The sequence below is a fragment of the Polypterus senegalus genome, chromosome 1 (assembly GCF_016835505.1).
Source record: "Polypterus senegalus isolate Bchr_013 chromosome 1, ASM1683550v1, whole genome shotgun sequence".
NCBI classification, from domain to species: domain Eukaryota; kingdom Metazoa; phylum Chordata; class Cladistia; order Polypteriformes; family Polypteridae; genus Polypterus; species Polypterus senegalus.
The window spans coordinates 130,073,817-130,098,461 of record NC_053154.1 but is presented as its reverse complement, the minus strand read 5'-3'; the positions used below and the strand labels follow the sequence as shown (position 1 = coordinate 130,098,461).

The 24,645-nt window shown below is 37.0% G+C and overlaps 1 protein-coding gene across 4 annotated transcripts; it reads right to left on the bottom strand.

The window, feature by feature from the left end:
- Nucleotides 1-649: 649 nt before the first annotated feature.
- On the bottom strand, nucleotides 650-22,198 carry LOC120532031 (G-protein coupled receptor 87-like). 4 transcript variants are annotated; one of them, XM_039757947.1, is made up of 2 exons: nucleotides 21,979-22,198; nucleotides 650-2,077 (listed from the first exon to the last, which is right to left on the bottom strand). In XM_039757947.1, exon 2 carries the CDS (start codon nucleotides 2,073-2,075, stop codon nucleotides 1,071-1,073), a length of 1,005 nt encoding a protein of 334 aa, XP_039613881.1. In that variant the 5' UTR covers nucleotides 2,076-2,077; nucleotides 21,979-22,198; the 3' UTR covers nucleotides 650-1,070. The 4 variants fall into 4 exon arrangements, with proteins under 4 accessions (XP_039613881.1, XP_039613895.1, XP_039613890.1 ...); XM_039757961.1 differs by lacking the exon at nucleotides 21,979-22,198 and adding an exon at nucleotides 21,499-21,539; XM_039757956.1 differs by lacking the exon at nucleotides 21,979-22,198 and adding an exon at nucleotides 18,343-18,531.
- Nucleotides 22,199-24,645: the final 2,447 nt, after the last annotated feature.

The window sequence follows — 24,645 nt, the reverse complement described above, 5'->3', positions numbered from 1 at the left end:
CTTCTGTAAGTGAGTTGACAATGATGAAGTATTTTGGGTTCTGAGGTTCAGTTGTAGAAGGAAGATCTTACCAAGCAAATAAAAGATGAAGTTTAGCACATTAAGAGCAGCAAGGCATTTCTCAATAGTTCAAGACTGAAATTAAAACAAGTAATTAAATGTTTCTGACAGAGATTGACATAAAATAGTAATAAAAAAAAGCTTTTCTGTGGCTACCCTAATAAGACGTCCTGTGCCTTAATCTTTCTTTTTTTTGGTAGTAAATTGAGATTGAGTGCTTGTGTCTATTGAACCTCACATTAGATGTGATATGGCAGTTTCTTTCATTATTTAAGGCACATCAAAATTAATCGTTTACAAAATCTAATTTTCTGAAAAATTTGCAATGAGAAAACATTTGCATGTGACAGACATGAGACGTATGTCAGTTGGTGCAAAAATAATTTAATTTTGGAATAAACATTTCCTGTATTTTGTCAAAATATAAAAATAAAATCTATAAGTTACATCCATAATTCAAATGAATGAGAAGCCTTCTATAAAATCTTTTCAGAACACCTTTACAGGCTATTATCTTTTAAAGTAGTCCTGCAGATTTGATGTCTTTGGGAATTTCACTGCATTCCATTCATAAAAATGTCCCATTAGCATGAATGCATTTCAAAATAAACTCTCTCCCGCTCCTGTCTTTCTTTGAGGAAAGCCTTAGAGAGATTTTGTCTCCATCCGTCCATTTCGCCATCCTGCTTTTTCAAATTGAACCAGAGATAGCTCCCCACTGTGGGGGATATTCATGAATACTGACAAGCTCAAGCAATGAGATGACAGGAAAACCAAGTGATGAAACTGGAGATCCTGGTAGATACTTCCCAAAACATGTGGATGACATACAAACTCGACATAACAAAGGCATTTCAGCTTGCAAGTATTGTGATGCTGTTCCACTGTTCTGCTCTAGTGGGATTTCAGTTGCCTTTAATGTTTCCTGCACTTGGATATTTTCCACCTTCATTTATAGTTGGCATATAGAATGTTAACCAGAAGCATCCAGTTAGTAAGACGTGGAACTTCTACTGTCCAGTGGGTGAATATTCTCGAAATCGTCGAACTTGGGGTCTACTAGGACTCGTTGTCACTCTATTAAAAGTGGAGCAGTGCTGTAAGTTCAGCTTCTGAACCAGTAAGGTTTTAAATGATTTACACATTAGTAAATATATTATAGGATCCAAGCAAACATTGCATGCTGATATAAACAGAGTAATCTTTTTTGCATCATTCAAAATAGCATTCTTATTGTCATCAAAATCATTTTGAATCTGTTTTAAAGTAAATGGGATTCTGCACATATGGTATGGTACAAAACAGATGAAAAACACTAAAAGAACAGTACAAATGTTTTGGTTAGACTTTCTTTCCATGTCACGATTACTCACAAATTGTTTTTCAGTATTCTTGATATATCTACATATAGATAAGTAGCATCCAACCAAGACAAAGAAAACAAGCAAGAATATTAAAATATTGATGTAGGATACTGCAGCGTGCCATCGCTTGCCGAAGTCACTCTTAAGCTTTGAACATTCTGTAAAGTTTTCTTCGGGGGATTGGTTTGTTAAGATCATATTTGGAAGTGAAAGCAGTCCCATGGTCACCCAGACTCCTGCAGAGACAATCCTTGTGAAGTGAACACTGTTCAGCCTTGAATTTTTGAAAGGTTTCACAATTTTCATGTATCTGTCAATACTGATTAATCCCAGGAACAGGATACTGACATACATGTTAATGTAGAAAATAACAGCAGAATAGCGACAATCAATCTGCTTTATAACCGACCATTCCGGGCTGAGTTCGCTGGCTATTTTAAAAGGAAATGTCATTGTCATTATTAAGTCTGCAATGACGGTGTTTTTCAAGTAGAAAATAAAACTTGTGTTTTTGTTTATGTTAAAGAAAATCCATGCAGCCATGCTGTTTAGTATCAAGCTTGTGATGAAAATAATGGAAAAGAGTGTGCAGAGGGCAATTGTGACAGGAACTGTCTTGTCTGCCTTCTGGTCTGAAGAGTTGGAAACCATATCTACAATTAAAAAAAAAAAATAGTAAAATATCAGAAAATATTTACAACCTTTTTCATTTTTTGAAACATCATAATCTCATCCACTTTAATTGTACTTGTCATTTTATTGCATTATTTAGTAAATGATCTTGAGTTTTATAATGTGTCGGAGATGGCTGGGGTGGCGACCCAGCTGGGATGCCTAGGAAGACCGGAGGAGGGCTTACGCCTTCCCCAGACCACGTGGGGGCGACCGTCCTGGTTCCTTTGGGGGCCACGGGTACAGAGCTTAGAAGCTCAACCCTGTAGGGGCCCGTGGTCACCGCCAGAGGGCACCCCATTCCTTTGGAGCCCTGGACCTCGGCACTTCCGCCACACCCAGAAGGGCCGGGGGGAAGAAGACTGGGGGCACCCGGAGTGCTTCCGGTTATGCAGCCGGCACTTCTGCCACACGGGGGCGTGTCGGTGGGAGATGGCCAGGAAGCACCTGGAGCACATCCGGGTGTGTATAAAAGGGGCCGCCTCCCTTCATACAGGGGCAAGAGTCGGGAGTGGAGTCAGACAGAGCTTGGTGGAGGAGCCAAGGAGGCGGCCTGAAGGAACTGAGGCATTGTTGTTGGCCAGGACTTGGGGGACTTTTGGGGTTTGTGTGCACTTGGACATTGTAAATAATTCTGAATAAAAGTGTGTTGGGTGGCATTAATGTGTCCGCCTGTCTGTGTCCGGGCCGGCTTCCACAAATGTTAAATTAATTTGCCTAGTAAAGCACTGTATAAACATGAACTCTATGTAATGTGCTATATAAAAATAAGTGATTCACCACTCCAGTATTTAAATGAAATCGCTAAATTCAATTTTTTATTTCTGGTGCTTCATAGAGAGTCTTCACATAATGGATTCACACTGTAAGAAAAAGCAAATGAGGACCTTTTGGGGGTGAGAAAACTTAATGGCACAGTGCCTATAGTTTTCTCAATGTCTTTTTAAAGTTACTAGTGTTACGTGTTGCCTGTTCTCCATTTTCCCTTTGGAATGAAGCCATACGTTTGCTCTGAAATGAAAAAAGTGCCAAAGTATGTGTTTTGTGGAATCATACTGTAAATAATAACAAGAAGAGGGAAGAAAAGTAGTGCAGCAAAATGTATAACCAGCTATGCATTCTAAACTGTTTTTATTTGATTTATTAAGTACTACTTAAAAGCAGTATTCTGCTTTTTTTCTATTCTACAATCCAGCACATCATAATTAAAAAAGATATATATACATCATTACATTTCACACTCATACAGTATGTAGCATGGGAGTTATGGACGCATGGAGGCAGAATCATAAAAATGAGCCAAGGAGATATGACTGAGAAGCTCATAATCAGAGAGATAGTCAAAAATATGAAAGTAGAATTATAAAATAGATATCAAACTCCAAAATAAAAGAGGACAGAATAAGTTAAAAGACAAAACAAAAGGTCCTAACATTTTTGAAAGCACCTTTAGTCAGTGCTGTAGTTAAGACTGCATTTGTCAAGTCCAAGACCTGAATTAGTCATGACTGAATCAAGACTGTGTCTAAAGCTAATGTCACATTTCGCCAGTTCTTGTCATCAAAACTTGCTGACTGTAGTTTCTGATCTCATCACTGGACCATGTCACAGTTTACACGGTTGAAAATTGCTGGCCATGTCACATTTACCTATTGCGTGCTGACCTTCCAGCATTGCCGTGCCCCTGTATCTGACAGTCAGTAACGTGCTACCTGATGGAGCTGGTGCTGTATGAAGGGTTAAAATGTAGGGTAAATTCAGCCACATTCTTGGCTCTTGCCATTCGTTTTTCATTTCTTCGTTCTTTTGTGATACGTAAAACACAAGATTTCAGACAGATGGGCTTTTCCTCTGATTTTTGTGTTCCAAATCACCCAAATCATAGTCCGACCCTACAACTAAAGACAAAAATTGAACCTTGTAGATTTTGTCGGGGCGAGCCATAAACTAGTTGGAGTGAGTGGCTCTGCATTTTAGACTAAATGATTGGTCATTACGGGAGCACAGTCAGCTATGCCAACTGCCTTCAACTTGCTAAGAGTATGTAATGATGGCTATAGCTGGACATTGCTGGAAAAGTAGTCTAATGGGTCATGGACTTAAGGAGGGGAGACAGCAAATGATAGAACATTAGAACACTCTAGACAAGATCAGGCCATTCAGCCCAACAAAGATCACCAGTCCTATCCACTTAATTCTAAAAAAACATCAAGTCAACTTTTGAAAGTTTCTAAATTCTTACTGTCTACCACGCCACTAAGTGGCTATGGTTCTTTGAGTAAATAAAAACTTCCTAATGTTTGTGCAAAATTTACTCTTAAAAAGATTCCACCTGTGTCCCCATGTACTTGATGAGCTCATTTTAAAATAACAGTATTGATCCACTGTATCAATTCCCTTCATAGTTTCAAACAATTCAGTCATGTCACCTCTTAATCTTCTTTTGCTTAAAATGAAAAGGCTCAACTCTTTTAATCTTTCTTCATAATTCATCCCCTTTAACCCTGGAAACCACCTAGTTGCTCTTCTCTGGACTTTTTCTACTGCTGCGATGTCCTTTTTGTAGCCTGGAGACCAAAACTGCACACAGTACTCCAGATGAGGCCTCACCAGTGCATTATAAAGCTTGTGCATAACCTCCTTGGTCTTGTACTCCACACATTGTAATTCATAACTTAATATTCTGTTTGTCTTCATAATGGCTTCTGAACAATGTTGGGAAGTTGATAGCGTAGAGTCCACTTCGACTCCAAATTCCTTCTCATAAGGTGTACTCTCGATTTTCAGACAGCCCATTGTGTATTGACCTAACATTTTTACTTCCTATGTCTAATACTTTACATTTACTGACATTAAATTTCATCTGCCACAAATCTGCTCAAGCCTGTATAGTGTCCATGTCCCTCTGTAAAATTCCAAATTGTCTGCAATCCACCTATCTTGGTTTCATCTGCAAATTTAACCAGCTTATTACTTACATTCCTATCTAAATCATGTATATATATTAAAAATAGCAGCGGCCCTAGCACAGACCCCTGTGGAATGGCACTCTTAACATTAGCCAATTCTGAAAGGTTCCTCGTACCATCACTCTCTGTTTCCTGTGTCTGAGCCAATTCTGCACCCATCTAAAAACATCACTCTCAACTCCCACTTCTTTTAATTTGATGCCCAACCCCTCATGTGGCACCTTATCAAATGCTTTCTGAAAGTCAAAATAAATAATATCATAAGCTCCACTTTGATCATATCTTTTTTGTTGCATCCTCATAGAATTCCAGCATGTTAGTAAAACATGACCTCCCTCTTCTGAACCCATGATGACTGTTCAGAAAAATTCCTGTCCTTGCCAGGTGCTGCTCAATCTTATCCTTAATAATTCCTTCCAATATTTTTCCTGTGATGCATGTTAAGCTAACTGGCCTATTATTGCTTGGAACTGCCTGGTTCCCTTTTTTATATAACAGGATAATATTTGTCATTTTCCAGTCCTTTGGAATCTCCCCAGTGAACAGTGATTTCCTAAAAATATGCGTCAAGTGTTTATATGTGTACTCGCTAAGCTCCTTAAGAACTCGAGGGCAAATATTATTTGGTCCTGGTGATCTGTTTGATTAATTCTCAGCCTAATTAATCTGACCAGTACTTCTCCCTCTACAATTTCCAAATCCTTCAGTACCTCCTTAGTAGTCCCGTTTACCACTGGGAGGTTATCCACTTCCTCACTGGTAAAGACTTTAGGAATAAGGCAAGTTTAGAGTGTCCACTATTTGATTATCTGTATCTTTTAATTCCCATTTACAATTTCTGATTCTCCTCTTTGACTGCTCTTTTACTACTAAAATACTAAAAGAATCACCTAGGGCCGTCTGCTACTGTCTTTTAGCCTCCCTAATATCCTTCGTAATGGTTGCTCGCATGTTCTCATACACTCTACGATTAACTTTGCAGTCATTAATCTTATATGACTTATAAAGCTGTTTTTTTTTCCTTTGCAGCTTCTTTTTTAATTCTTTATTAACCCACTAAGGAGTTTTTAAAATCATTATAAATTTAGGTATGTATTTGCCCAGCTTTACATGTAAAACATTTTTAAACCTGTTCCACGGCTCCTCAACTGCCTCCATATTTAAAAGCTTATCCCAGTCTCTCCTCCTTAGACTATTCTACATCTGCTCAAAATTTGCTCTATCAAATTTAAATCTAACATTTTTAGTCTTTGCATCTGCAAAACACTGAGAAAGGTATTATATTATGGTCACTTGACCCTACTGGTTCAATCACCTCTATACCCTCAATCCTATCTTGATTATTACAAAATTTTTAATCCCGACATGCTTTTTTGTTCTGTCTGTTCTCTCCAAAAATGTGTATCACTCTATGTTACACTCATCCCCATCTTTGTTATTTCGTCAGGTTTCCGTTATTTATTTCTATAATATCATAATTATGCTCTGCTACATACAGGTCCAACTCACTTGCTTATTTTTAATACTTAGCTCTATACTCTAGCATTAAGGCAAGCTATTTTTAATGTGTTTTTATTTTTCTAAATTATATGTGTCTTCTATATTTAAATGTTGGAATATAATTTACATTATTGTATTGTATTTTTTATTAATAAATCGTTGCTTCTTCCTCCACGTATAGTTCTAAACCTAGCCTGTCCTAAACTGCTTGCCCCCCATTCCCTAGTTTAAAAAATCCTTGACTAGCCTACTCATATGCCTTCCCAATACATTGGTGCCCCTCTGGTTCAGATGTGACCCGTTGCGGCAGAACAGGTCCTATCTGATCCAAAAGGAGTTCCAATGCCCCATAAACCTATACATTTCTAGTCTGCACCAAGATTTGAGCCACACGTTAAGCCTTCTAATCTCCTTAGTCTTACCTGGACTGGCATGTGGCACAGAAAGAACTTCAGAGAAGACTACTTTGTCAATTCTACTCCTTAGCCTGGCACCTAACTTTTTGAATTTAGATAGCAGAACTGACAGACTATCCTTATGTGTAGTTAGACCAGGACAGAAAAAAGAGTTCTTGTCAATCCCTAATTAGAACAAATGTGGTTCCAGCCCAAACATGATAATTCTCTGATGGAGTGATTCAGACACAACTATACTGTACCCCTTGCTTATTCACTTTAGATAAAAGATTTAAGCATCTAAAAATGTTTCTCCAATCACTGAATGTGAGGAAGCGCACACAACAGTACAAAAAAATTTGGTTGTGAATATGTAGTCCTACATTCAAACCAAAAATATGACCGTATTGCAAATTACAGAAACTAGCAAATATAAATTTTCTTAACAGGTAAAATGTTTGAGTATTTTTAGTGTTGTGTGGGACTTTAAATGCTTGTTTTCTTACATGACATGTTGCACTTTTGTAATAATCAAAGAACAGTTAAAGTAAAACAACAGTGTAGGATCAGATTATGAACAGAAAAACAGGTTATGGACAAATGGCTTGACTTTTTTTTAATCTACAAAATTGAAAATGACAAATTAATACTAAAATACCAATCTTTTTTCATTGTAACATGCACAAACTGCAGTCTTTGCAAGTATCTACTAACCTGGGTCTCTCTAGGTGATGAACGTTATGGGTCATCATTAGGAGCAGCAACGTTTTTATGACCATAGCAATGGGCCCTATACTTTATATGAAAATTTTTGAATCACACTAATATTGTTTATTTGTTTGTTTGTATGTACTTATAGTATGAAAAACTTTAGAAAAGGTGTTTTCCATTAAACAAAGCCACAGTTGCTGTAGTAATCTAGGGACAGATAAAAAAATAATAGTTCAATAAGCATGGGTCAGTATGGATGAATTCCTAATACTTTAATAAATTAGACCAGAAGGCTAACCAAAAATCAAAGTCACAAGCAGTTCCCAATTCTTGCCCTATTTGTCTAAGATTCACATAAATACTCTGTCCAGAAGAAACTTATGTCACTCTCTTTTGTTCATAATGACCAGATGTGGTTTGGCACACATGTACGTGGTCAGCTTTCCTGGCCGTGAAAAGTACAGATAGTGACAAAATGTTATTACAAGAAAAAGAGAATAGCAATAATTCCAAAAGTTAAACAGAATTAATGAGAACATTTTCAAACATCTCACGCACCATTCTTCCCTCACTCGTGAACAAGACCCCGAGATACTTGAACTCCTCCACTTGGGGCAGGATCTCGCCCCCAACTTTGAAAGGGCACTCCACCCTTTTCCGGCTGAGGACCATGGTCTCGGATTTGGAGGTGCTGATTCCAGATAAGCGGAAGAAGATGGATGGATGGATGGATGGATGGATTTTCAAACGTGATGCTAACCATTAACAAGTGAAAGGGAAAGTTCACAAAGAAATTACAGCAAGCTTAGACCTGTATTAATACAATTCTGACACAAATGTGTCTGGTGCGCAGAGGGCAAAAAAATAAATAAGTACTCAATCGAGGATGTAGTATCATGGTAAACATTAGATTTTTTGCTATGTGGGAGCATATTCCAAACCGTAATACTTTAAAGAACTTTCACCTGGATAGAATTGTCAGCCATAGTGTGCCCACTAGGTAGATAGGGCTTCAGCCACTATATTCTCATATAATATTGTTTCACCAAAGACTACAGTATTTACAGACCAGTAATTGGGTGCGTCTACAATCTAGATTTAATGCCTTAAGTGAAACACAGACAGAAGTACTACATAAAGCATACTACCAAGACTGTTGTAGCTGCAGTAGTTTGAAGATGATCTTCATTCTCTGTCCAGGCGACACCTGTCTTAATTACAGAACTTGTCCAGAGACAGACTCACAGCAGAATGATGCCATTTTCAGATGCAAAAGAAGATCCCCCTCTCTAACCAACTAGACTGTTGTCTGATTTATTTTTTTATGACACAATCTACTCATCCTGTGTGCACTTATCCTCTTTATTTTATAATAACATAATAGGAACAGCTAATTAACAATGATTATACTAATACACATTTCAAATAAACTAACATTCTGGCAAAAAGGAAAAAAATATATCCAAAGCTAGCAGGAATGCTGAAACAATGTCCAACTGTTAAGCCCTAAACAAATGAAATAATTCTAATAATTTCAATTTAGCTATTCAGTCTAAACAAGGAAACAAAGTCCACATAGTCCCTCATGAGGGGCTTCTTTTGTTTTCCAAGTCTCTTATGTTCCATGTATGGTCTTACATGGGTGCACCTCCATTCAGTTTCAAGTTATAAAAACAGACAAAAAGTTTTTGCACATATTACAAAACAAAAACTATATTTGGCAAGACCATTAGCTAAAATTGGGACAAATCTGAGTACTAATACTCCAAAGTTCAAGGCTGGTCCAAGACAATAGAAACAAGTTTGAGTCCAGAATAGAGTCTACCCTACCTTTTGGCTTATCCTGCACTAAACAGAGTTGTAAGGGATCCAGTACTTAAACGATTATGTTGCTACTCCACCATTTTATATAAGCATCATGCATTAATGTCATGAATGCTATACCGAGAATCATATGGCTGGTACTGAGTATCCTATCTACATACCAGATGAGTATGATGGTGCTCAAAAGAACAACAATGATTCAAAAGGGTTTCAATAAAAGGTTACCCTTTTAAAATAATCAACACACAAAAGCATGCTCAAAAATTCATAGATGGGATCAAAATGAGAGCCTAAAACATCATATACTCCACAATAAGCACATGCCACTGAAGAAGGTAGCCATTAGGCACCTGCTATTGCAGGGCAGTCATCATTCTTTACAGAAAGACTTTTTCATAGCTTAAAATTTTTGGACCACAACAGTTTGTGCCACTTTTCAACAAGAAAAACTCAGTTTTTGGAAAGAGTCACATCAGTTAACCTCACGAGCAACAGTTATGATAGGCATAAAATTTTTAAGACATTTTATTAGCTAGGAAGAAAATAAAATCAGTATAGGAAACACTGTAGGCACTTGACCCTCCTCACCTCACAATGTGAGGTCTTATAGCTCTGCACTGCATTGTCTGAAATCATCATCAATGGAAGAGTGCACTTAAAAGCCACAGTATAGACTCTTTAAATCCTGGTCAATAGTAGGGAATTAGCAATTGCAATCCATTTAAGCTCTTTTCATCCACTTTGTATAAATAATTAAATGTATAGCTGTAATTTAGACATATTATACTGTATATGCGTCTTTCAAATGATCAAAATTGTATTTTTAAAATTCAAACCCCAAAAATAAAAGTTCAATACCCTCTAGAAACTGATTTACACAGTGAAATAAAAAGAAAATAAAATATAAAGAGAGCTTCCTGGGTCCTCCCTGCGTGGAGAGCATTTGGAGTAGTGAGAAAAGCGCAATATAAACGTAAAGAATGATTATTATTATTATTATTATTAAACAACCATTTTGAATCACCTACAGACTAAACTCAAATAAGCCTGTCTTTTTAATACCAGTTGTCCGTGTCTAGCATTTATTTATTTAAATAAAAAAATCTGGCTTTTGTAGCAACTATATCATAATACATACAGTGACATTCAATAAACATATACCTAAAAAAGTAAAAAAAGTATTACATTTGTCTTTCATAAAATTTACAGTTCTAGTATCATATTCTTTTCTTTCAGTTCAGATACTGATCTTGCAATGTTTAGAATCTCACTACTTAAAATGATAAAGTCATGTGTCTGTGTCTCAAGGAAATCAAACTGCAAAACAAAAATACAAATTTGGAACAACATGAGGCTGTCACATAAAATCTGCATTTGAAACTTGCCACCTGAGGCTAGCATATAAATAATGTTGAAGAAACTTCTTAAAAAAGAAGGAAAAATTAATGTAAGATACAATTGAGCTAATTAAAATGATTTTTTTAATTTAGTAGCAGATTTTATTCACTAGGGTCATAGAATTGCTGTCAGCATTAGGATCTCATTAGAAAATGTCTTAAATTGTTGTTTTTAATTTTCGGATTTACTATTGTTGGTATTTTTTTGTTGCTATTGTGAAATTATCATTCTGTTTTCATGTATGGAAGAGAAGTGAAAAAGAGAGTGCAGGCAGGGTAGAAAGAGTGAAGAAGAGTTGTCAGGAGTGATTTGTGACAGACGGGTATCAGCAAGAGTGAAAGGGAAGGTCTATGGCACAGTAGTAAGACCAGCTATGTTATATGGCTTGGAGATGGTGGCACTGACCAGAAAGCAGGAGACAGAGCTGGAGGTAGCAGAGTTAAAGATGCTAAGATTTGCATTGGGTGTGACGAGGATGGATACGATTAGAAATGAGTACATTAGAGGGTCAGCTCAAGTTGGATGGGTGGGAGACAAAGTCAGAGAGGCGAGGTTGCATTGGTTTGGACAAGTGCAGAGGAGGGATGCTGAGTATATTGGGAAAAAGATGTTAAAGATAGAGCTGCCAGGGAAGAGGAAAAGAGGAAGGCCTAAGAGAAGATTTATGGATGTGGTGAGAGAGGACATGCAGGTGATGGGTGTAACAGAAAAAGATACAGAGGACAGAAAGATATGGAAAAAGATGATCCGCTGTGGCAACCCATAATGTGAGCAAACTAAAGAAGAATAATTTTTGCAATTATCACTGTTGTTATTTTTACTGTTATAAGTTTTGAGAATTTTTTTGCATTGGTACTGGTATGCTACTGACAGTAAACATGGAGTTGTTGTTTTTGGTAGGAAGCCATGTGCGATACAGTGCATTATATGAATACACTGCTGTTATAAAAGGCAAATGCACTTGCAAAGAACTGTTTGCATTTCAGATTAGTATAGCAAAAATTAAATAGTGTACCACTAAAACAACTCAAAACAACAAAAAGAGTTTGGTGAAGCATTTGATAAAATTATTAACAACGACCTATGAACAACATCTTGGTTTTGGTAAATGAAACATTGGTAACAACAATTCTGGCTTAGATTTTTTGAATGGAGATTTAACAGACTCACGTGTATCTCTTTGTTTCACCCCATAAAGCAGCAATGTATTGACGCACCAAGGCTATTCTTTAAAACAAACCTAACAGACAGACCATACAGTCACAACTTATTCACACAATCCAGAAGACCACTACCTATGTGGGTCAGTCTGCTGGACATAAATAGTACAACTGCTGTGTATTCAGGCAGACCATCTGCTGCATATGCACTCCAAACCCACAAGAAATAATTTTTTCTTTTAATTTAAATTATGTTTTTTTGTTTATTTTTTTCTTTTTTAAATTTGTAATCTGAGGTGCACTGCCTCTTATTCTTCATGCACCAAGAAGGAATACTGAGCCTAGCATGTACACTTACAGTAAATGCACTCATGACCAAACTCAAGACAAAGACCTTATCTAGTTCAGAGCACACCTGAGGATGTTATGAAGGAAAAATGGTGTGTTTAAAAAATGCAAGCAAAAAAAAATAAAGAAAAGAAGTCACACAAATAACAATGACGAGGAAAGAAGATGTCAATAAAATGTCAAAACTACTCCTCCCAGAAGTGATCTTCAAAGGAGAATGGCATCACCGGGTCCAGCAAACCATAATAACAGACTCATCCAGACAGACTATCATGTATTTAAATGGGATCCACTGAAACCCACAATGCCAGTGGACTGCATACTGGACCTGAAATCTAATCTCATGGGAGCTAGTGACCTCAAGGCAGCCAAGCCCAAGAGTTCTGTTAGCTCTCCTGGATACAAGGTTTAGGACTTGGATTAAGTTGCCTAACCTCACATGCTCCCTTACACCTGCCTCCACAAATTAAATGGACCCTGTGTCCTCCAGAATCCTAAAGGCCCCGATCACACCCAACCAGAGATAAGAATAGGCATTTAGGTTTAATTTTGCACATCTCTCTGGGCTCATGCAATTCCTCAGATGTCCATCCATCCATTATCCAACCCAATATATCCTAACCACAGGGTCACGGGGGTCTGCTGGAGCCAATCCAAGCCAACACAGGGCACAAAGCAGCCAGCCCACCGCAGGGCTTCCTCAGGTGTTTCATTCTATATTCATAAGTGTCTAGGAACCTTTCAGACCACAAACTTAAAGGTTCTAGAAACCAACACCTAAAATGAACTTGGGAACTAGGAAAATAAATTAATTTCAGGATGCCTAGTATGAGTATCTGGAATGCTTACAGTTAATAATTTTGAAAATGTCATTAAACTCATCTAATTGATGTCACACTCTCTCAATGCTAAAGGTGTTCATGCAAAGTCAGCATGTTTTTAGTATCGATGTAATTTAGTTTATAGGGATTAGTGATGCACTAAGCCAAAGCAAAGGTGAATAAGCATCTATTTCAACAAGAAATATTAGAAAGCCCTAAGGTATTTCCCAACCAAAAAGCACTGGATTAACAAGATCAGGATTCCTAAAAATAACAAGTAGGAAGGAATCAATCTCTCTATTGCATTTGCTTATGGTGATTCTCTGATCTAGTATTCTCTTGATGTTTAATACTATATATGAGGCCATAAAGAGGCTAAGGAAGAAAGTTAATAGTTGTGCAACTGCACTATTAACCACTTTTGGTCTCTTTAGTTGCGGTAAGTTCCCATTTCATCATCTCAATTTCTCATTTTTCTGTTAGGGATAATGGTGGCAGTAGACTGATACAGTACATATTCTCTGTAGCATTTTCTCTGTCTTTTTCTTAGTCTACTCCCCTTGGCCCAAGCTCTGTAAACCTCCTGTAAGAAGTGCAATCTAGAAGCCCAAACCACTTCATATTGCTCCTTTTAATGCAAAGCATCAATTGTGCTCATTCAGGGTCATCCTGTTCTGCTGATATTTTTTAGTTTTCTGTGGAGAGTAACTTCTGCAACCCCACAGAAAAACCTTTCACTTTCAAACATTTGTATCTTAAAGTTTTACCCTTTTCGCCAGTCTTTAAACAGATGAGTATGCATAAAGAAAAGGAAGTAAATTGAAGAGGAAATCAAAAACATCTTGTTTAATTCCTATGTCACCATCACTTGTCTAGTCTAAGATTAGCACCACTCCACCATTCCTTTCAGCCAGACTTCTACTTTACTCTGCTTTCTCTTCTGCTCTCCCTTTTTTGCAAACCTAGAGGAATTTAAATTCCTCTTCTCATGGAAGCTGCTGCACCCTGAATTGCAGAGAGCAAAACAAAATAATGCTGTACATTTGAAAATGTGGAGTCTTATACTTGGCTTTCTACCACTCTGCTAGAGGCTAGTGATTACTGAAAGAGGAGGCAAAAAGAACCAAACCATCCTGCAATGGTGGAGACCTTAGGTTCCCAGACTGGAAATTATCCAAGCATCAGATGTACCTTTTGACAACTAAGTTCATGAGCAACAATGGAAGTAAAGCAAACCCTTCTCTTATGCCCATCTTATCTAAATTTAGATTTAACATTGAAAATGCAAACAAAACTGTTTCTGTAATCACACAGTCCAAATATGATGTCTCAGTGGTCCTGAAACCCCATTCTCAAGATTTTCTGGTTTATGTTGTCATAAACTTTCTGCAAAGATGCAAAATTTATTTTTTTCACTGCCACTGCTTGTCTTTATCTAATTTTTCACTATTGGCACTATTTCCCACACCTTGGCATACATAAGACTCTCCTTGTGGCAAGTGATCACTCAGATAATGGCGGCTACCAATCTAATCTGTCAGTGTTTACTCTCTCTGCACCATTATTTAAAACATCCCACAATATCCTGAACCTTCATGACTTCTGGGGAGAATGTACATTTACAGCTATTTAGCCATAGAAAAGATCTCAGCTTCACTGAATGCCATCTGATGGGTTTAAGACAGCACAAGCAGCCAAAGTGAAATTTCCTTCACAAATTCCGAGAGCGGTCTGTGTGATAACAACATATAAATAGCCAATTAGCCTTTCTGAACACAAATGGAAAAGTGTGTTAAAGTTTCCTCATTGAATAATGTATTTTTAGGTTTTATGGGACGTTCATGTGGAGTGTCTAGGTTGCAAACTGCATATGAATGTAGCTGTTTTGAAATTGTTCTCTTTTAGATGCCATACATAGCTATCATGGGGTCAATTTGAATTTGGAGGTTTTAGTGCCTGCTTGGTTTTAGTGCTTAAATGGTAGATCTGATGATTACGAGGTCTATTGCCTTACAACTTTATTGCCGCGTTCTTAGCTTGCTCAAAAAGAGTGTGAAATTTCCATCACACGTCTGATGTTGGTTTTCTCTGACTTTATTCAGATATCTTAAAAGCATGCACGTTAGGTCAATAGATGGCACCAAATTTTCTTAGATTGAAATGAATGTAAATGTATGTGGGAGTTTTTTTCCTGCACTGGCCTGGTCTTCTATCCAGAATTTGTTCTTGCATTGAAAACTCATTTTTTGCTCCCCTGTCATTGAAGGACAAGGAGTAAATCAGTAAATTGTAGAGATGCTCTGCTAGATATTAAATATGTGCATCAGAGTATTGTTTTTAAATAAAGATAATTAAGTGGCCTTTCAATCCATCTCCTGGACCTGCTCTTTCCATTCAGTGAAATAATTATAACTTTGATGCTTGAGTGTCAAAATCACATAAATGAGCAAGGCTCTTGTCTGCTGCTTTCTGGTATATCAGTATTACTACATGACAGGTCTACTTTATTTTCCAATTTATTTTTTCTGTCTGATAATCCCAGTTTTTTTCATTTCTGCTATTTATTTATTTATTTACCTAACAGATGAATTCTTTGTTTATTTTGACATTTTCATACTTTCATTTTGAAAAATCAGACTTTTTTTTCAATTTTAAGTAACATGTCCATCCATCCATCCATTTTCTAACCCATCCATCCATCCATTTTCTAACCCGCTGAATCCAAATACAGGGTCACGGGGGTCTGCTGGAGCCAATCCCAGCCAACACAGGGCACAAGGCAGGAACCAATCCAGGGCAGGGTGCCAACCCACCGCAGTAAGTAACATGTGCAGACTTCAATTTTTAAAGCATCTTCATTTTTCTATAGTTTTGCTGCTTGCTTCTCCATAAGGTAATACATATTGTAAGAAACTAAACATTTTTGAAAAGCTACTCAAATATTTCTCTCTTATTTTGCTTGAGTGGGACTTAATTAAAAACATTATACAGGGTGGTCCAGATCTAATTATGTAGATCCAGATCGTCTGGATGACTTTGATTTATGTGGGGACGATTCCAGTTTGGCGCAAAGACGATTCTTCATGTCTTCAGTTCACACACTTCTCGATGGTCCGGGATTTTTCAGGTGATTTTCTATGTAATAAACTTAATAAGTTATAGCGTAATGAAAATTGGATAATTAGATCTGGGTCACCCTATACTCATTTTTTGCTGCCTTTTGTTACTCTTTTGTGTTGGTGATACTTATACTGTAGTTATCCTTACTTTGAATGTATAATTGTTTTATTTGTGTGATCATCACCATATTATATTCTACGCAATGGACATTGTTACGGCATTAAAGTTTGTACTGACATACTGTTGACACTCCTGTAATTTTGAAAGCAGACATAAGTTCACAGTCAAAAGATGTGCAACCTAACAAATAAGGTTTAGTAATGTGTAATTTAAAACCATTGATAATCTCCATAACCACTGAACTGAACCAAATTCTTCTAATTGTGCTTTCCACTGCACCTTAAGACACAGGAGAGTCTTAATATTACACAATTAAACCATTCATTTGGATGTTCAGCCATATGCAGTAAATGTAAATGCAGTAAATATAAAACATGATTAGTCTTTAAGTATAACTGTGCAGTTAATACACCTGTACAGTAGACATCATATCCTTATTTTTTTCCTGAGCTGACATCATGGTTTGATCCAAGGGCAAACCTCATCTTGATTAACATACACATACAGTAAAGTACATACAGTGAATTCATAAGTGTTAAGACTGAAAAACAAAAACTAGAATAGACCATTAAGCTAATCAAATTTATCGAAAATATGGAATGAAAACTCTCACTCACCAAATGTAATAAATATGATCTAAAGTGAGCAAATGTACGGGTTCCTTATACAAAACCACACAAGGAGAAATAATAAATATAAGGTGAACTTCTTCATCGGTTTACAAAATCATTGTTCAGTTCTTGACAAACATAAAAGCATTACTGAATCTGAAATACCAGGTTATTATAATGCTTTTTAAAAATGCTGTCTGTGTACTAGAGGAGGAACAAGATGAAATTGTAACAAAATGATAAACTTACTAGTTTGCTGAATGTCTGTAAGAACTGCACTCATATCACAGTGTAGGATAAGATTGCTGAAAGATCGCTTTTTCTCAGACAGAACTTGCACAATAAAGCAGTTTTTGCAAGTTTTTTTTTGATCAACTTCTGCTTTCATTAGTCTGTGCATATACAGTGGTGTGTGAATCAAAGACAGAGGAATGATGGAAATTCTTTTTTCTTCAAATATAACTTTCCATATGTGCCTGCCGTTTGCATATTTTCTTTCATTCTTTAGCTAAATTCATAACATGCCTTGACATTCTCAAACTCACTTAATACAGTTTAGTTGTGAGGGCCACAGCCTCTTCTGCCAGCTTCAGACGCAAGGCAGGAAACAACTCCGTTGTCTGTCACAGGGTCCACATATCTTCAGACAGTTTGTGAAAGAGTCCACACATCTTCAGCATCATGTCTGAAACATGTTATAACCTCACCTGCTCGTCTATGGTATGTGGGAGAAAAAGCAGAATACCTGGACAGATGGAGGATGAATGTGCACACAGTCAACCTCTGTGGTGCAGAATTCAAACCCAGGACAGTGGATCCATCAGACACCAGCCTTGAAATCTGTAAATGCTATTTTTCTAATATTTTCTTCCTCTTCACCTCTATGTCGGGTTGGTGTTGGATCAACCTTCTCCAAACAGCTCAAACCTGCACCCCCTTGCCAGTCAAGCCCTTTTCCTTCTGTGCTTCCATTTCTTTACCCATACACCTCTACTTTCATCTCCCTTACATTCTCTTCTCCTGTGCTTCCATTCCCAACATGTCCATAACACTTCAACCTACTTTCCTGTACTTTATTAACTATCTTTCTCACTTTTGGTTGTACCTTTATTGCCTTATTTCTTATTCTGTACATTTTTGTAACACCTCAGAACCATCTTAACATTCTCATTTCTGCCATATCTAACTTCTTCTCCTGTGCTCCCTTTACTGACCATGTCTCAGCTCCACACATCATTGCTGGTCTTACCACCATTTAAAAAATCTTACCTTTAACTTTTGACTTAATTCTTCAGTCACACAATGCTTCTGATACTTCTTCCAATTGTTCCATCCACACTGCACTCTATGGGTTATCCCTGCAGTAATTTGCCATCTTGGGCTACCACTGATCCTAAATATTCAAATTTATCCACTTTTTTCAATAGCTGTCCCTGCAGGCTAACTTCTGCATCCTGATCATCATTAAACCTTAAGTATTCTGTCTTTTTCCTGTTTGTCTTCAATCCTCTGTCTCCAAAGCCTTTCTCCATTCTATCTCCATTTCCTCTTTTCTGGTGCTACACAATACAGTGTCATCAGCAAAAACATGCACAATTGGGATTAGTCTTTTTATTCGATGAGTTAAAAACATCCATAACCAGATCAAAGAGATAAGGACATAAAGAAGATCCCTGATGCAGACCTGCTTTGATCTTGTCTGTTACTCCAACACTGCTTTTAACCCAATGTCCTCACTCCTTAAGCCAAGTGTGTGTTTGTATGTTTGTCAAGTATGCAGATCCACACAATTATACCTATCACCCCGTGTTCCTATAGTTAGGATATAGCGGGTTGGATAATGGATGGATGGACTGCGAAGTTTTGCACAAATTCCCCATTTGTACAGAGGATGACCATATGGCTATGTTTTGTTCCAAAGTTTTTTTTTTCCTTAGGGAGCTTTATTTAAAACTCTGCTTCTGCTTTATTTGGGAAGTGTTCCTAGGAGGTATGTTTGGGACTTAACACAGGTATGCAATGTTGCTGCCCATGGTGGGTCTAGTTAGGGAAATTATGGCTTACGGCCAAAATATTTTATTGGCTTACAGCCAAGAGAATTTTATTTAGTGGCTGCACCTGCACTTTATTCTACTCTGGGCAGTGTCAGGTTCCCCTGCTGGTATAGTTATATTTTAAAGAAAGAATAGAAAGAAAGAAAGAAAGAAAGAAAGAAAGAAAGAAAGAAAGAAATGATATATATTCTTTAACACCTACCTAGCTGTAAGCTAGTCTTAAAAAAGTACAGACTAGTAAGGTGTGTACACAGACAGCAAACTGACGGGGCTGCACCATTTTCTGACAGAGATTAGAAATCATCAATAAGGACAACTCTATCAGTGCAGTCCGCAGCCATTTTTGACAAAGAGTCATCAAGGGAAACACCCCCTTCTATGCCTACCCATCATACCAAGCCAAGGGCTACGTTTGTTGCATTTTAACAATGGACAACACAGTCAACATGGATACAGCAGAATACATCATGGTCAAAAAGCAAGCAAAACATCTGCTACTAGTTCCTCCATTTAAAATTTTAGGGGTTATTTATGCAACCCTTAACTATTACTATCTGGCCAGTTTAGCATTACCAATTAGCCAAGCAGATATGTTTATAAAAAAAGTCATAGAGACAAGGGGAGAACATTCATTCTCCACACAGGCAGCATCTAGACTAGAAGTCAAACTCAAGTAACAGACGTGGAAGTTTGCAGTGCTAAGCATTGCTCCACAATCCCATATTGCTGTCAAACCAGTCTATCACAACTTGTACTGTTTCCTTTAAGTTGTTTGTGCAATCAGCACATTGAATTAATGTCTGCATTAAATCCCAAAAAGAAGAGAAGCGATGTAAAACACAAGTTTATGTTGGCAAATATCTTCATGCTTTTTTACTTAAGTTAAAGCAAAAATTGAGTTTATTTCATGATGTGCAAACAAAGTGAAATAAACCTACAGTCCACAGACAACATGCACACATCGGGAATCCACAGCAGGTATAGATGGAATGACAACAGTTACAACAGCACTGCATTTGTAAAGCACACAACACTTCAGAAAGGCATGTTAAACTCTATCAGTGCAGTCCGCAGCCATTTTTGACAAAGAGTCATCAAGGGAAACACCCCCTTCTATGCCTACCCATCATACCAAGCCAAGGGCTACGTTTGTTGCATTTTAACAATGGACAACACAGTCAACATGGATACAGCAGAATACATCATGGTCAAAAAGCAAGCAAAACATCTGCTACTAGTTCCTCCATTTTAAATTTTAGGGGTTATTTATGCAACCCTTAACTATTACTATCTGGCCAGTTTAGCATTACCAATTAGCCAAGCAGATATGTTTATAAAAAAAGTCATAGAGACAAGGGGAATGACAACAGTTACAACAGCACTGCATTTGTAAAGCACACAACACTTCAGAAAGGCATGTTAAACCTATTTTTATACCATTTAAGGCACATTCGAGTAAGATCACTTACTGTAACATTAACAAAAAAAAACTGAATGCTGCTTTGTTGTTTTACAGCAATTCTTAAGCACTATTCTTTGGAGAATTGTTTCCTTGTTTTTATTTTTAATATTTGGACTGTCTGATTTGCATTGCCAGGCTTTAGATAAACATTCACCTAGAGATAAAGTGTATATTGTTTAAGTTAACCTTTAGTTACCTACACCTACTATATGAGTCCATCTATTACTGAACCCATCTAATCTAATTTCAGGGTGGTAAGAGTCAGAGTGCAAAGTAGGAACCAACCCTGGGTGGGGTGCCAGTTCACACAAAGTCCACTCCAACTCATACTGAGTGACTAATGTGTCTAACATGCACATCTTTGGGGTGTGGGAGGAAAACTGGAGCACCTGGAGAAGATCCCACACAGCTACACAAACAAGAAATGGGCCAAGAGTTGAAATTCTAAAGATGGGAGGCCAATGTGCTTGTGTGCCATCATGAAGTGAGTACAGTAATGCTGGTAATGCTGCACACTAAAAAGAAGATACAAGGAAAAAGGCAAGTGGATTGAGTTTTCTCCATTTGCTTGTTAGGTTTGCTGTGAATGTAGCTGCTTAAAGAATTTCATTTTTATTTTTACTGGTGTGGTAGTCTGTTTCAGAATGAATAGTTAAAAGAAAAAGAACTGAGTACTATCATCTTTCTGGGTGTTTTTCTATTAGTTAGATTATGCTGAATTGGTCTAATTAAATTCAAGAAGTAGGTACAGTACGTGTTTGGAGGTATTACCTCTTTTTCAATGAATGTGAAAGGTGTACATAAAGAACGAGGATTAGGTGGCCAGCAGGGACATTAGCAAATATATTACAATAAAATCTGAGAAAATTAGCTTTAAAATACTTATACACTTTTAAGCATGTATTTTACCTTAAGAATGCTTATGTAGATATTTGTAGTTTTCTTCTGATAAATGAGTCTGATGCTTATTTCTTAAATTAATTATTTTATAAGGCAAACTAGAAGTGCAGAATATTTATCAAAGAGTCTCTCTTTTATCATTTCTAGGTGAAATTTAACATATAAGAAATACCTAATATTTAGACTAGTAAGCATCTTGCGTTATTTACTTTTAGATAAAACAATGATGTTTCAGACATCTGTGTTTTATTACCATAAGCTTAGCTAGATCATTATACTTTATAGTCAAAGAAGTCAAAATAAACTGGCGTGACTAAAACAGAATTTAATTAATCAGGTATGGCATACAAAAGTAAAAGTATTAATTTATCTTTCACATTTAAGACTCATTCTGTGTTGCATTTAAATATCCATATTTAAGTACAGGGGTAATTTGTTATGCACCAACAAAGATCAAGATCTAAAATTTATTAAAAATCTTAGACTTACCCCATTGCTAGACTCTCCAGCTTAGTGTGAATCCCTGGTGTGCTTCTTTTAGCCTGCCTGTGCTCTCGTTTTTCTTATTACTCGCCTCTGTGCTATCGTTATTTGTCTGGATCATTGGCATTATTCCACTTCTGTTCTATATAAGGCTGTTATCTGAACCCTTTTAAAAAACACCGCTTTGGTTGCATCACTGCTTATTTCCTTTAGGGTATTTCTACTCCTTAACATTTCGCGAGCATTTCTTATCAGTGACATGTAGAAATGGGTTCAGACTTGTTGTTTTAAACAAATTAGTTTAAGGAAGCATGCTAATTCAATGTTTGTAATGCTGTACATGCTTCCAGGTTATATGCAAATTTCACAAAATATTTTTGAGGGTTAATTCCTGAAGTCTTTGCCTCAATATCAACTCAATTACAGAAGCACAATGTCATAGGTAGAAAAGCTGTGCTGCTTTAATTGAGCAGAGGAAAGACAAAGTTGGTTTGAAAGGCAGTGTCATGTGTAGCTGATCCATGCCATGATACTGAGCTAATGAGGCTCCCTGAAGTGCCACCACCTGGCCAAGTTGTGCCATTGTCAACCTAACGGTGAAATGGTAAATGCCATACCTAGCAGGTAATACAGCCTGTCCAATCAGTAGACAGAGAGATAGTTAGGAAAGGCACTATATGATAGATAGATAGATAGATAGATAGATAGATAGATAGATAGATAGATAGATAGATAGATGATACTTTTTTCATTCAATTGCATGTGCTTTCTAATTCAACCCTACTTGTATATCTGGGAATATCTTGTCTACATGCAACTACATACTCAATGCTGCAGAAAATCCTTCCTCAATGCAGACCTTACAGAAAAATGACCCTTACATTTCGAGTAACAACATAAGCCTAAATAAATATTACAATGAAACATAAATGTCTGCCAGAGCTGATTGCACTTTTCATGTAGCTGCGGCTATTACTGTTTAGATCTATACAGTAGAGCCTGTAGGATAGCCAGAGAATAGAAGTGAAAAAGGTTAGGGTTCCATCCTGGGTATCCTGTTTAACATTTGTGTTAGTAAGGTAATAATGTTTGCAGTATTTACAATAGTCACTCCTAGGACAGCTGTCCCTAAACAACTGTCATTGGCCCAAGGCTGCCCTGGATATAACATCAGAACTCTTCCTCCCCATGTAGTTTTTTTTGAAGTTCTGGAAACAGAACCAGTTAATAACTGTGACCAATTCCTGTCCCTTCTGCAGATGTGCCTTAAAATTAACCCCCTGCAAGATACTGTCCATGTTGTTGATTTGGCATATTAGAAACCTATCCTGTGGCCTTCATTATCATTAGTTTAATGATGTTACAGCCACCCTTTGCTCAACTCTCACCAGGCATATTTTTCTAAACGACTACATTGTAACAAATTTAATTTTTTTGGTTGAGGCGAATCCCTGTCATTTAACATTGAACACTTTATGTTACAGTACATATGCATCCGTTTCACTTCCGGCCACCCTTTCTTTATCTGCCTATCTTGTCATTACACCTACAACTTCCAGTTTGTCATATCTCCAAAGATGAATTAGCATTTTTTCTTTAGTGATTCAATGAGATAAGCATTGTTACCCATGGTGTATTATTTTAGAAATGGCTACACTAAGCCAAAGCATAACATGCATCTAAAGGTCATATAATTTTCTAAATTGCTCAATCTAGACCAGGGTCACAGGGCTGGAGTCTATCCCAGCTAGCACAGTGTGCAAATCAAAAACAAACCATGGAAAAGGCACTAGTCCTTTGCAATACATTTCAATGTTTCTCCCATTTAGTGATTATTTGACTATCAATATAATAATTTGTTACAGTTAATTTTGATAACTAAGTGATGATAACTAATGATTTGAAATACTATATGTATTTGGTGTATTTATGGAAGCTGTACAGCAGTTTGGTCAACTTCTGTTATTTTTTAAATGTACAGCACATTTAATAAATAAAACGGACTTGACTTAACTATTTAATCTTATTTTTTTGTTTATAATATCCTATGTTTATCTGCTGGTAATGATTTTGAGAATCTGGCATTTGGAGCACAAAATAGAATGTCCTGTCACTTTATTTTAAACTAGTTGAGCTACCCATCTAAGATGATTTGAAATCTAAGTAATCAACATAGACATCATGTCTTTTATTTGATACATAGGTTATACATCTGGTCTGGTATAATATATTATGCACCTGATCCCTTTCCCTCACAGGGGTCTTTTCCTTTTCAGTTAGTGCAGCACTTCCTGATTAATTTTACCCCCGCACCCCCTGTGACGGACGAGGCCGGTTTCACACCCCCTTGGTTTGAGAAGAAGTATGAAAAAAAAATGAGGTTAACGCAGAAAAACAGATCACCAATTGAAGTTTTATGAATAATGGATACTTTATTCTCCATCAATAATTGTTTTGGTAAAGCCATACTCAGTGTAATCCTCCTTCCATTTTCTAATTTTTTCGCGACTAGCCATGATTAAATGAACGGTAAAATAGTAAGAGCAAAGCAACAGTGACTTATTGAGGCAGGCAGGCGACAGCACAATAGCATGCGGGCTCGATGCAGTGCGCGTCAAGTCGATCTAAAACGTGCGGACAGATTCGAAAAAATTTATCTTTTCAAGTTCTATT

What these genes read in the sequence shown, in the direction of transcription:
- LOC120532031 (XM_039757947.1), bottom strand. Translation starts at nt 2,075, where the DNA reads ATGGTTTCCAACTCTTCAGACCAGAAGGCAGACAAGACAGTTCCTGTC.